The sequence below is a fragment of the Lupinus angustifolius genome, chromosome LG11 (assembly GCF_001865875.1).
Source record: "Lupinus angustifolius cultivar Tanjil chromosome LG11, LupAngTanjil_v1.0, whole genome shotgun sequence".
In the NCBI taxonomy this organism is placed as follows: domain Eukaryota; kingdom Viridiplantae; phylum Streptophyta; class Magnoliopsida; order Fabales; family Fabaceae; genus Lupinus; species Lupinus angustifolius.
Window position 1 is genome coordinate 23,624,027 of NC_032019.1, and position 13,713 is coordinate 23,637,739.

At 35.4% G+C, this 13,713-nt stretch overlaps 2 protein-coding genes and 1 long non-coding RNA gene across 3 annotated transcripts in view; 1 reads left to right on the forward strand and 2 right to left on the reverse strand.

Moving 5' to 3' along the window:
• LOC109359847 lies at nt 287-1,117 on the reverse strand. The gene has a single exon (XM_019604542.1). The coding sequence runs from the start codon at nt 1,115-1,117 to the stop codon at nt 287-289; it is 831 nt and encodes a 276-aa protein (XP_019460087.1).
• Nucleotides 10,492-13,713, reverse strand: part of LOC109360515 (ras-related protein RABC2a-like) — a 4,191-nt gene continuing 969 nt past the window's right edge. Inside the window, exons 2-6 of the mRNA XM_019605476.1 lie at nt 13,585-13,653; nt 13,043-13,108; nt 12,199-12,320; nt 11,205-11,333; nt 10,492-10,788 (exon numbers count right to left, since the gene is read on the reverse strand). Of these exons, the coding sequence (XP_019461021.1) occupies nt 10,675-10,788; nt 11,205-11,333; nt 12,199-12,320; nt 13,043-13,108; nt 13,585-13,653 (500 nt within the window). The 3' untranslated portion in view covers nt 10,492-10,674. The remainder of the gene's footprint in view (nt 10,789-11,204; nt 11,334-12,198; nt 12,321-13,042; nt 13,109-13,584; nt 13,654-13,713) is intronic.
• LOC109360517 lies at nt 13,033-13,492 on the forward strand. The gene is made up of 2 exons (XR_002109178.1): nt 13,033-13,123; nt 13,429-13,492. It is a non-coding gene; the product is annotated as an uncharacterized LOC109360517 (long non-coding RNA).

The window sequence follows — 13,713 nt, forward strand, 5'->3', positions numbered from 1 at the left end:
TGCGGTTCTGGATAAACCAAATTGACTCTCCTACAACTAGTGTACATAACAGAGGGTAGTGTAGTTTACTTGAGTTTCAAGTAATTCAGGCTGTTGCATGTTTTTAGAGACTCATCTTTCTTGTTTCTTACTCTTCTTTCTTGGCATACCTGAATCCTTGCAAGTTTTACCATAATGTCCTTGTTAATTGCATTTTCGACAAGTTGTCTTCCATGACCTTTTCAATTTTCGTGAACTGCTAGGTGCAGATTCTAAATTTAAGTTTCTCTTTCTATGTTTCTTAGGCCTACCAAATGGCCTTTTCATCTTTTGGTAGAATAGGTTTGGGATTCTGATTTGTGCTAACCCAAAATTTAGCACTACTAACTAGGCTAATGCCATATAAATAGGTTACATTAAAATCATCTATAGGTAGCCATTTGTGTACATAGTCTTCAGGGCTATCATTATTGAAAGCAATTGCTGTCACAACATGTTGGCAAGGCAATCTAGTGAGTTGCCATTTTTGACAAGTGCAAGTTTGGTTTGTCAAACTTATCCCCAACTTGGTTGACCTATGTTTTACCTCATATGTTCGACTCTCAATATCTCCAGTCCATGTTAGAGTCCATCTACAACTTTCCACTTTGATTTTCTCTAATCTTCTTTGTTGGACAGGTAGCAACTTGCCTTTCCAATTCCTCATGGTTAGCTTGTGTTGTCTCATTCTCCTCATGACGTAGCATCTCAACTTCTCTAACATAGTTAAAATTGGTTTATCTCTATACTCAACAATCTTTGCATTACATACTTCACACATGTTGTAGGTAATGTTGTCCACTTTAGGCCAATGGCTATAAAATGCCTCCACCCATGAGCTAGGCTCAAGATTATTTAGATAAGACCATGCCATTAAATGCTTGTCCTTCAACTTTGCCATCCGAGTGTTAAATTCACCAATTGTTGTGCATTTACCTAATTCCCAGACCACACCTCTTAGCTCCTTATCCTTAAAACATTTGATGAAAATTTTCCCGATGTGCAACACACAGTTTCTGTGATGTGAACTTGGCATAACCTCAATTATTGCATATTCCAAGCCCTTTTGGTGATCTGACACAAAGTTCCAGCCATACATGTCTTGAGAACCTAAAGTCTATTCCAACAGTCCTAGAAACCATTTCCAATTATCCTTGGTTTCTGAATCAACCACAACATATGCAATAACATAAAATTGGTTATTTGCATCCTGTCCAACAGTAGACAGAAGTTGCTCCCATATTATCCCTTAAAAAAACATCCGTCAAGGCCAATCATGGGTCTACACCCATTCTTGAAACCTTCTTTACAAGCATTTAGGCATATAAACAGTCTGTTAAACATTGGTGGTGATTCATGAATTGACAGCACTTCCATTAGAGCAGTTTCTCCAATATTGGTTTTATGAATTTCCTCTAAATAATCTCACAACTGACCATACTTTTTTTTTCTGAACCTTCAATTGCTCCTCTTACTTGTTTCAACATACTACATAAACCAAGAAAATTCTTCTACTTAACCTCCTACTCATCCTTCATTTCGTGTTGAATCATCTTCTGACTCCAGTCCTACCAATGAAATGATAATGGACGAGTTATTCTCGCTTAAGGGCTACATCACTACACATATGGATGCTCTTGATACAACGAATCATCAAGTTCAAAAAGAGGTTAAACGCTTATCAAATCGGTTGGAGTATATGGACTTGGACTCTGAGAAAGCTGATCCAGATCATCCAGAGTATTAGTCTAACAATCTAGGATTTTACTTATGTATTTTGATGACGTTGTTGTTGTTAATTGCAAACTGATGTTTCTATTGTTGTTTTTATTTGTGCTTTCAAATATTACTTCAGAACATCTTGCTATTTTCTATCTAACTATTTGCAATATATGAATTATGACTCTTATCTGTTGTTTCAATGTTATGCTATGACATGATATATTATTCTCTTGCATTTGATATTATTCAAAAATTCATATCTTGCAAAATTATGACCTTGACTTATAAATCGGTCAACATATCTTGTTACCCTTTTCTATATATATGTATATTATGCTGGACAAAAATTAGCTTTTCTTCTTTGTGATGAAGTCAAAAGGGGGAGAAAAGTTGGAGTTGTATTTTTCTGTCAAATATTTTCGGGAACAGACAATAAGACAAAGGGGGAGTATACAAGATAATGGAGCATATTCGAACATACAACAAAGTTATATCATCTACATATGCTGAACCTCAGAAAATTCAGATCTCCATTTTCAAAAGATATTGGTTTGTCATCATCAAAAAGGGGGAAATTGTGAAGAAGATCTTGCTTGTAAGGCCCCGAAAATTACTCCAAAAATCTTGCTCAAAATGGGTAAAAAAAAATTTGAATAATGAAGCCATTTAAAATTTATTTCATTATATTCGTTTCATTTTCGGAACATCACTTTAAGTAACATACATTGTGGAAAATTAAAAAACAATTACTAATGGTAACAAAAAATAACTCAATATAACTTTGAATAATACTTCATTAGAATATCAGAAAATTTTGGTACAAAATACAAGGTGAAATCCTAATCGTCGCCCAAATAAAACTACTCACAAAATAAATACCTTACACAGGTACCCGAATTAAAAAGCAAAATAGAAATGGAAATAGTTCCTTGAGGCTAGCCCCTGCGTCTACGGGTGTGCTGAAACACTTGCTTGGGTCCTCCTCCATCTCAGAGTCGGAGGAGAGGTTGACAACCTCAATGGAGTCCTCGATGTTGATCAACTCCATGTAGTCGTCCTCTTCAACTGTTGGCTCCTCTTCCTTCGCCGCCACCTCCTCCTCTGGAACATAGGACGAATGCTACGACGGAATCACCACCCTTGCATCCGCCTGGAGGTCTGGCATCGTCCGCCAAGCTGCTCTCCTCTATACTGGGGAATTGATCGCATCATTCCAAGTTTGTCGCCTCCTGGAAGGCCCTGCAACATCTAGTTCCTGAGGGGTCACAGACTGAGTCGACGACACAGCAAGTGCCGCCCTTCGAGGGGGCAAGGTAAAGGAAGCCTTCAGCTACTCGTGATAGTAGGGAAAGCGCATGGAAGATCCATCACATACCATCTCTAACTCTAAGACACAAGGGCATGTGTAGGTATAACAGTTTCCCTCAATCCTCCATGCCCCATCATAGGACATCGAGAAGCGGTAACTCCGAATCCTAGCAGAACGATCCATCTGAACAAAACGCGAAAATAAGACAAATAGAAAGAAGATGGAGTAAGACATCTAATGAATATTACTCATTGACGGCGTGGAATTATACAGAATATTACATCCAGACAAACACGCATAACATACACAATATATATATCACATACATGAATGCAAATGATGAATGACGTTATAACTCAAACCATGAGGATTAATATCCACGAGCTCAATGTATGAGGGTTATGTTTATTTCATCTATCCTTACACCAATATCCTCCCAATAAACTATTCAGAAATAACCAAGAGTACATGTCCATAACAAGCCGATTTGAACGCACCAAACTATTCCTCGCAAGGATATATGATCGATCTGTTCCAAAGAACTGTCCATTTCAGGATAGTGTCGTATCAAACACTTTCTGGGCATCCCTCTCATTGATCCTGATTGCAAAGGGGGGTTGTCAGAGATCGTCTAGTTTGTGCTGTGAGAACTGTCTGATCCAATAGAATACCTCATACAGGAATACAAGGGACTCGTCTCACCTAGACTCTCCCTCAAGACTTTGCTGACGTACCACCGCCATCGTCGTCCTTGTCAATATCTCGGGTCTCATTCGTCTCCCGTAAATTTCCTCACCACTACTTCATTATCCATAATGAGTATGCACACTAACCGATGTTAGCCGATTAAATCTTTTAATCATTCTTTTATATGATCGGCCCAACCTAAGACATCTCCCAAAGGAATGCTTCTTGTGGAACCCGATCTTACGTCATCACGTAATAGAGGAATAACATCCTAACTACTATGAACCATCGCTGAATATCTTGGACGACCACCTGGCCAAGCCTCTTACGGTTAGACGACCTCACTACATGGTATCATGTAATCCTCTTTGGGCATTGCCCTAATCACGACATCACAGTCGGAAAACTTACCCTAAATAGGCGCAAGAACAAAGGTACTTGTATGAGTTTGTCGATTTGGGCACCAAACTCAATCATCTGAGTCACGGTCTTTCCAAAGTGTAAATACACTTCACGCTCAAGCTAGGGCTATTGCCTAAGCAATCAAACAATCAGAAACAATAACAAATATCTATCTCTCGCTCAACCGAGAGACTATCGCTCAAGCGACAAACTCATCAAAACAAACTCAATTCTCTTCATGATTCTCGCCCAAGCGAGGGACTGTTGCTCAAGTGAAAAATCCATCAAAAAAATTAGTCGAAATACCTGTCTGGTCCTCCCCCGGGCGCCGAAAATGCCCAGAACAGGCCCAAATGGCTTGCCCAGGTGCCAAATTGGAGCCTTATCTTCTTCTTCTCTCTTGCCCAGGCGAGGATGGCTCGCCCGGGCGAGGTGGTCCAGTTACCTGGACCATTTTCCTCGCCATTTCGGACTACTGGATCGAAACTCTCCACTTTTTTCGATCCCTATGCATTTTAGTTTCTCGAGTGGTGTTCCTTCATGGGTAACTACCACAATACTTGATATTTTAAGCTATTCTAAGCATACAACTTAAGAAAGTATACGTATAAAGTCCATGCACGCAAATATTTGATTAAGTACGAGTTTTCTTTATACACAAATATAACTCCAAACTTTTGAGATAGTTTAGAAGATCTGGGTGTCATATTCAGACACCACTATGTCACGATGTATTCTCCCTCAACTTAGGTTGTCGCGTGCTTGATTTCCTTTACGAGAGAGTGAGTTGATCATCTAACTTCGAAAGCTTCGAAACTAAAAGCACAAAAACAATTTAGTGATTTGCGAATCAATTTTACATGATAACCCTAAAGCAAAAAATATTGTTTAACACTTTAATCCATTTATGAACTCAACAACTTTCATCCATCCGGTCCAAGATTCATATTTTTGAACCATCATTTATCCTCGAAAGTGTTGTTCCCGATTTCCAACGTTTTCCAAGATAAGTTTTTAATAAAGTTTACATTTTTATCACCTCATAAATTTATATTTTCATGGAGACTTTTTAAGTCATACTTCACCATTTTAAGGTAAGTTTCTTAATCCAAGTCCACACTTTTTAAAGCCATATCTTCCAAGTTGATCTTACCACTTTAAAGTAAGTCATCTTAAGTAGATTCCATATTTTGCATAATAGGTTTCCATGGTCATTTGAACATATTCTTGATAGTGTTGATCTCATACTTAAACAACATTTAAATCAAAATTTCTTAAGTTACACTTACCACTTTAAAGTAAACTTACCTTATCAATGTTCATCTTATAACAAATCAACCAACGTTTACTTCATAACACTTTAAGTTTATAGAGTCAAGACTTTTATAAGTCATCTTTTATCCCAAATCATTATTCGAACTTGGAAGTCAAAGAATATCATTTACTAACCAACTTTTAACTCATAATATTTTAAAACAACACTTTTCACAAAACTCATCCATGAATTTTGGATTTCAAAGTTAGAAACTAAACTTTTCCTAAACATATATAGGCCATGATTCAGACCTAATGCTAAGGAAAGGTTTGATCTTCAATTTATCATTAAACACTTTAAAGGTTCCTTTGATAACAAAATCATCCCATTTGAAACAAAATCAAACTTCAACCTTAAAAATATATTATTCTAAACTTGTCCAAGGTTATGGTTTTTCAAGCCAAAAACAACTGGAAAAGTCCAAACTTTGCATGGTTAGGAAAACTCCTTAAAGGTTCCTTTGAAATACAACAATCACCTTTAACCATGTTCAAATACCAACAAACATATAAAGTTCCTAAACATTAAAAAAAGCTCCATGAACACAAAGAGTTTATGGTTTCAAAATAACTTTCTAAGTTCAAGAAAATATCTATATGGAGTTTTAAACATAAAAAGAGTTAGGAAGATTATTAGAACATTTCAAAGGTTGAAAATGTTCATAACATACATATAAATATCATACTAAAATTTTATAAACATCTAATTGTTAGATCTTAAGAGATGAAGAAATCAAAATGAAGAACCATGAAGAACTACCTCGAGAGTTCTTTAGAAAATGCAAAGTGAATAAAGAGTTTGAAAATGCCAAGGGTTTCTCCTAATCTAGGGTTGACTCTTTTAAAGAAAAGAAATCATATTTTGGAGTGGGTAAAGACCAAAGGTTTCTTCCAAAAAGTTAATTGTGTAAGAGGTAGATGAGTAATTTAAGGGATTTTGTGTAAGAGGATTTGTACTTTTGCTTGTGCAACAAGCAAGCCTCTTACAAGAAAGTGATGTGACCTTTTCGGAAAAACATTCACGATTAAAACATGCCCGAGTATTGTCGGCTAATACTCTGTCAGATATTAAAAATCTCCCGATTTCGGTTTACGGTTAGAACTTCGAAAGACAGAATTCGGAGTGAAAAATATTTAGAAATGCGTTCTGAACGAACTTGATGTCTATCTTGACTCGAAATAATATTTCAAAGCCAATGGTACAATCGGAATTCAATTCTCAGTTATGAAACTCAAAAACACGTTATTGTGACGAATTTGAGCGAATTTGGGCCCGACAGTAGCTCAAAAACCTTTCGTCACAGATAATTACGAAAATTTACCATGAAATAGAAAATCACAAAACAAGGCTAACACTCAACTATGGTTTACCTAAATCCATACCGGTTATTTTCTAATATTAATCGTTGATAAAATAAATAATTAATAAAACATACATAGAAAATTCACGGTGTTACATTGCTCCTGACCTTGACATGATTTTGATGAAGACACCAAGGTCACAAAAAGAAGAAAAAGAAGAAGACCATGAAGACATAGAAGACATATAAGGAGTTTGACATGAAAGATTTAGGGGCTGCTAGGAAGATTCTTGGGATGGAGATTCACAGGGATATGGGAGCTAGAAAACTATGGATCTCCTAGCAAAGCTATGTTGAAATGATCTTGGAGAGATTTGATATGAGCAACGCTAAAGTAGTGAGCACTCCATTGGCAAATCACTTCAAGCTTTCCCTAGATTAGTGTCCAAAGACAAATGAAGAGAACAAATACATATCAAAAGTTCCATATGCCAGTGTAGTGGGTTGCTTGATGTGTGCTATAGTTTGTACGAGACCGAACTTGGCACAAGCAGTTAGTCAAGTATGCAAGTACATGTCGAAACCATGGAAACAACATTAGGAAGCAGTCAAATGGATTTTCAATTTGAAGGGGACTACAGGTCTCGGTATCATGTTTGGCAGCCAACAGAGTAAGCCTTCAGTTATTGGTTATGTTGATTCGGACTATGCAGGAGACTTGGATGATAGAAGGTCCACAACGGGGTTTGTCTTAAACCTTGCAGGTGGACCAATTATGTGGAGATCATCAGTTCAGTCTGTTGTGGCTATGTCTACAACTGAAGCAAAGTACATGGCAGCTGGTGAAGCTTCTAAGGAAGCCCTGTGGCTTATGGGGCTAGTAAATGAGTTAGGCATTGAGCAAGGTGGAGTTCCGCTGCATTATGATAGTCAGAGTGCTATCTTCTTAGCAAAGAACCATGTGTATCATGCTAGGACCAAACATATTGATGTGAGATTTCACAAGATCGGAGAGTTGGTAGCTTGTGGGTAGAAACTATTGCAGAAGGTTCACACTTCAGAAAATGCAGCTGATATGTTAACCAAACCGGTTACCATGGACAAGTTCAGGCATTGCCTAAGCTTGCTGAACATTCACTGATGCTAGACTATGGAGCGCTCCCAACCCAATGGCGGAGATGGAGATTGATGATATTCGCCAATGTGGAGATTGTTGTGCAATGACTCATATCTCTAGATAATAGCAATACAAGTTATGGGTTTGGGCTGATGTAAAGGGGTTGGGGTAGAGGGCTATATATATTGATGTTATGTAAACCTAATGTAACAAGGAGAAAAATAGTAAAACGTTAATCTTTATTCTTTAATAATATATAATGGTAGCCGCTCAACGCTCCCGGGGACGTAAGCACAATTGGCCGAACCTCATTACCAAATCTCGTGTGTTATTCTCTTGTCTCTGTACTCTTTACTACTTGATTGTTCGCTTTTTCCCAACACCAGAACTAGGTAACAAGTTACCTGAACTTTGAGGCAATTGGTAATAGGTTACTGGAACTGCGTAACAGGTTACATGACTGAGAAAACAGTTACAAAGCAAAAATGACTAATGTAACCGATTAATTCAATGTATTAATCGATTACCACTTTGGACAGAACATTTGGGTAATCGTTTACCACATCGTGACAATCAATTACACAGAGCTGTTGAAACCAAATTTTCAAATTCAAATGAACAACTTTCATCCAAAGTGAATATGTTTCATTCCAATCGTGTCTTCTCTTTAGGGAAGGTTATCATATATGATTGAAAGCCTATTTAAAGGCATTGAGACATCCAAATTCACAACACACGATATATACAATTAACAAAATCATACAAAAAATTTCACAAACTTAGCAAACAAAATTCTGCATGTTTTGTTAGCAACTTTGTTCCTAAACTTTCAGATTTTATGAAGTTGCTTCCAAAGTGCATTTGTTCTAAACTTTCAAAAGATTAAAATCATTGTATACTAAGTATTTATATTGTGATATTAAGGATTGCAAGTTATAGAATTGTCAAAACTTGTAAAAGCAATCTTGCCATTGTATATTCTTCATCTTGATTGTAAACTTTTCATCACAAGGGTATGTTGAGAAGGGGAAAAGAGTTCACTTGAAAAGATAATTTTCAAGGGTAGATAAGTTATGAGTGTGTAAGGTACAAGAATATCGGGAAGAGAAATTGTAATTACAACTCAAATTATCTAATGGAAAAATCTCTTGTGTGACAAGAGTACTAGATGTAACCTTCTGTGGACAAGAAGACGAACCAGTATAAAAACTATATGTTTACTCTTCTTCTAGTTATTCTTGTGATTTACTTTTGCTTTACTTGGTTGAATTCTGTATAAATAATCCACTGCACATGAACTTTGACAACATACTAGAAAAATCAGTCATATTCTCCGAACAATTAATTTACCCCCCCCTACTTGGAATCTTAAACTTACAAAACTTGCTCAAATTCCTAACTCACAATACCAGTAATAATCTGAGTGATCCACCCTACCAAGGAGATGACCCCAAAATACCTAGGTCATTACCGACAAAGATGACTTCCCTCTTATCCTAAAATAACTCTAATTCATGGGCATAAATCATGTGTGTGCAAAAAAACTGATGGAGTACCATATTGAATATTTGGGAAGCATACAAGCTTGTTTAAAATAAAACCGACCCCAAAAACTTTAAACTAGATTGAAGGAGATATATAAAAACTTAATTAATTTTTAATTCATTTACTATATACAAAGAAATAAAAGCAATTATGTTAAAAGAAATCAAATAAGGTGAAAGAGTATTATGGTTCATGCAACTAACAATTCTAGACCCGACTTTACATGACTTAAGAGGATAGAAAATGGTAGTCTTCTTCCAAAGATACGGAGTCCCTGCCATGTTTTGGTGGACAAAATGTGAAAAATCCTATTTATGCCCAACTTCGCAAGGTTTTGGATCTTATTTTTTTTTAGCTCGAGTTCGGCTCGATTAAAGTTCGCGAACTGTTCAATTCAATTGGTTCATTTGGACAACTCAAACAATTAATTCATTTTTAAAAAATATTGTAAAATTTTGTTTATATCAAACAATAAATATAAAGAATAATGCATGATCCATAATAAACATGAAAATTTTGTTTATATTTATCAAGCATAAACCTAACAAATCGAATTGTATCCAACTCAAGTTCAGCCCATTTATTTAATGAGCTCAATTTGCAGCTTAAATTCAATTCATTTTGTTCATGAATCAAATTTATCAAACTAAATAACATATAACGTTTTGAATGATTATAGAATTGATTCGGTTCATTATCATACCTTATATAAATACGTGGACATGGAATTCTCTTCATTTCCATATATTACAATACATGTAAACATAAATTTCAGTTGACACCTACAAAGTCTAGCCACTCCTTGCACCAGCCTAAGAGAAGATTAGCAATTATTCTAGATAATTATAGAATAATTCTTGATAATGCCTTACTGAACTGCATTATACTACAAGTTCAAAACTACCAGAATTCTAATAGATTTTGACGTCACTGAATGTTGTGACAATTTTATATTTCTAGAGCTTCTAGAAATTGCAGCTCTTTTAACAGAGTTGTTAGGTGCAGTGTGCACAACAAAATTGAATGAAACAGCTGTTTATTATGAGGATTGACTAGGTAGCACTAACAAATGATACATTTTCAGTAGTTGCACAAGGCTGTATTGATTTGAACAAGAACAGAAGGGAAAGAAATTTACACAAGCATAGGTATCTTTGATGCTAATTTCATCATTGGTACAAGAAATTAAGACAGCAATAAGAATAAAAACAAAGCTTATATACAAGAGGACTTGTTATTACTTTTCACAATGCAACATTTTAAAAACAACAACCAATATCTTGGGATGCTTGGGGTTGCTGGTTTTGCTTTAAAATGTTCCTTTTTACTGCTGCTGATGATCCTTCTTCCAAAAGAGTAGGAACTTCCATTATCTAAGAAATATGAAATATTTGTCAGAATTATAGGAAAAACCAATACATAATATAATCATTTCCACAATTCATTGTTATTTTATCTTTTGTAAGTTATGTTTTCCTCTTATAAGCAATATGCTTTTAGAATATTAACTTGGTTTATCTGTTTACATTATTCCATAAATTATTACATTATTCCATAAATTACTAGTTACTACACTCTTTGCGCTATTGAAAGTTTCTTCAGAATTTAACACATCGCCAGTTCATTGAAGTAAGTAATTTACAAAAACAAAAAATGTTTTATGTACACCAAAACGCGATAATTCCATGACACCTTTCAGGTTTGGTAACCTGAAAAGTGTCAAGTTGCGATGTTAAGTGTTAACTATCCGTGAGATAAACGTTACCAAAGCAAGTTTCTAAAACTTTACCTTTAGTGCAAGTTCCTCGAAGCACTGATCTACATTTTCTCGAGTTTTGGCACTACATTCAAAAAACAAACATCCGAACTCCTCGGCAAGAGCTAAACCCTCTTCTCTGCTGACAACCCTTTCAGAATCCTAAAATTAGCAAAATAAACCATAAAAGAAATTATTGAACAAGCATAACAAGAATTGATCTGAAACTATTTTAAAAGTTGATTGCACAAAAATCTTAATCGTGCACTTAACCAAAAAGTGGTTGGTCAAAGTGAGGATATCCAGTTAAAAACTAAAGTTGAGATATAACACATGTATGCTCAATTTTCATCTAATCTGCCAAATAATAAAACGGTCCAAATTTCTTGAATGGAACATCAGGTTATCATAGAATAGTAACAGAGAAGTATGGAACAATTGCATAATCATCACATGCATGTATTTAAGCAAGACAAACTCATAACTTTATCAATTTTGGCTGGCCTCTAAGTTAGTCGCATCTAAAAATTATGAGGATAGGGCTACTTATTTAAGTTGTGGACCATATCACATGATGCGGCTGTAATATTGTGATTACGGCGACCACTACAACCACATCACACAACAATTACGGTATGATACCGAATCACATTAACGTGGCCGCATTGAGCCGCAACACAACTGCATTTGGGCCACAACAAGCCACATCGGACCATATCAAATACAAATATATATTTTAATTAGAAAATAATTCACACTACAATGTCGCAATTCGCATCTCAATAACCTCATTTAAAACATTAGCTAGGGCTATACAAGAGTTTAACACAATACTGTGAATAAAGACATATTGAAGACAGAACTTAAATTTTGTTTCATTCACTTAATGAAAATAAGATGAGAGCCAAACATTTTATTTTATTCCATAATCTAATTCTCAACCATTTCATTTAATAAGTATTTCATAATAGTTACTGAGTCATTTCAATGGGTAATATATTGAGCACAAGAATAAAACTCAACTTACTCTATCAACTTTATTTCCAACTAGCACCTTCACGCAATCCTGATTAGTTGAATACAGTTCTACTTCTTTAGACCACACTTCGGATAAGTTTGTAAAGGTGTCTCTCCTTGTGACATCATAAACTAAAAGAAAACAAAACAAACGACACAATTAGTAGAAGCCTTGAATTAAAAGATATTAACCGGAGATGATTTAACATGGACTAACAATCTTTTGTTTTTACTCATACAAACTTGCGCTTTCAGAATGTCGTTATAGCCTCAAGAAAAATAAGCTTAAAAATTCGTCATGCCATGAAATGGACACAGAAGACAATCACACTAAAGGATGGTCCGATCCTACTTAGTGGAGTTTGAGGAGGATAGATGTATGCAGCCTTATCTCTTGAAGCGGAGAGATTGTTTCCATGATTTGATTTAAACTAGTGACCTCATTGTCAGTAAATAACAATCTTACCGTTACGCTAAGACAATGACATAATCATGTTAATTCCAAAAAGATGTAGCAACCATGGGGATATTGTCTTTGAGAAGCCCTTAGGCAGTTGCTACCCTTATTACAAATGTAAAACCAACACAATAATTGTCTTAATTCATTACACAAGTTATAACAAATTTTGAAATTCAAAACAGTGCCTGAAATTGCTTAAGACATGGTTCATAATGAATCTTAGTTCCTTCAAAATGCTTATTGTATTCCTCAAGTAAATTGATTCAATTCTATTGGATGTCTCCCTATAGGGACTAAGAAATTACAGATTTCAATTCTAGCTGAAACCATTAAGAAATGCCTCTAATGTAGAAAACTCAAATAATCACTTTTGCATAAACCATTTTAGCATTACCAAGAATGATTCCTTGCGCTCCTCTGTAGTAAGAACTTGTTAGTGTTCTGAACCTTTCCTGTCCAGCTGCAATACATATATGTTATTATCAGTGATTTAAATTGCAGACCGCATAAGGTAATATTGCGATTACGATGGTCACCGCAACCGCATCGTGCTCGTGCTGTAATTGCAGTGTGACTCTGAATCACAATGTCCATCGTGTTGCAATTGCAGTGTGACTCTGAATCACAATGCCTCAACACAACCACATTGGACCGTATCAGGCCACATCGAATTCAAAAATATTTTTTATTACAAAATAATTTACACCAAGACAGCTACAATTCGCATTGCAACGGCCACAATCACAGTAACTGCATCCTTTACCGCAATTTAAAACACAGGTTATTATTTTACATGAAAACACTAATTTAGTCAATCTTTTAGGTCAATGGACAAGTTAGTCAACAAAAAGACCCTATATGTGTTTGCATCCAAATCACAAGTTGCAGGGAACAAATTTTCATGAACTGAAAGTAGAAAATTTTACTATATATTACCGGTATCCCAAATTGTTAGTTTCAATCTCTTCCCACCTACTGTGAGCAACTTAATCTTAAAATCCACACCTGCATAGCATAGAAACAAATTAGGTATAAAAGAAGTATAGGCATCATATATATATATAT

Excerpts from the sequence above, each read along its gene's own strand:
- LOC109359847 (XM_019604542.1), bottom strand. The coding sequence starts at position 1,117 with ATGTATGGCTGGAACTTTGTGTCAGATCACCAAAAGGGCTTGGAATAT.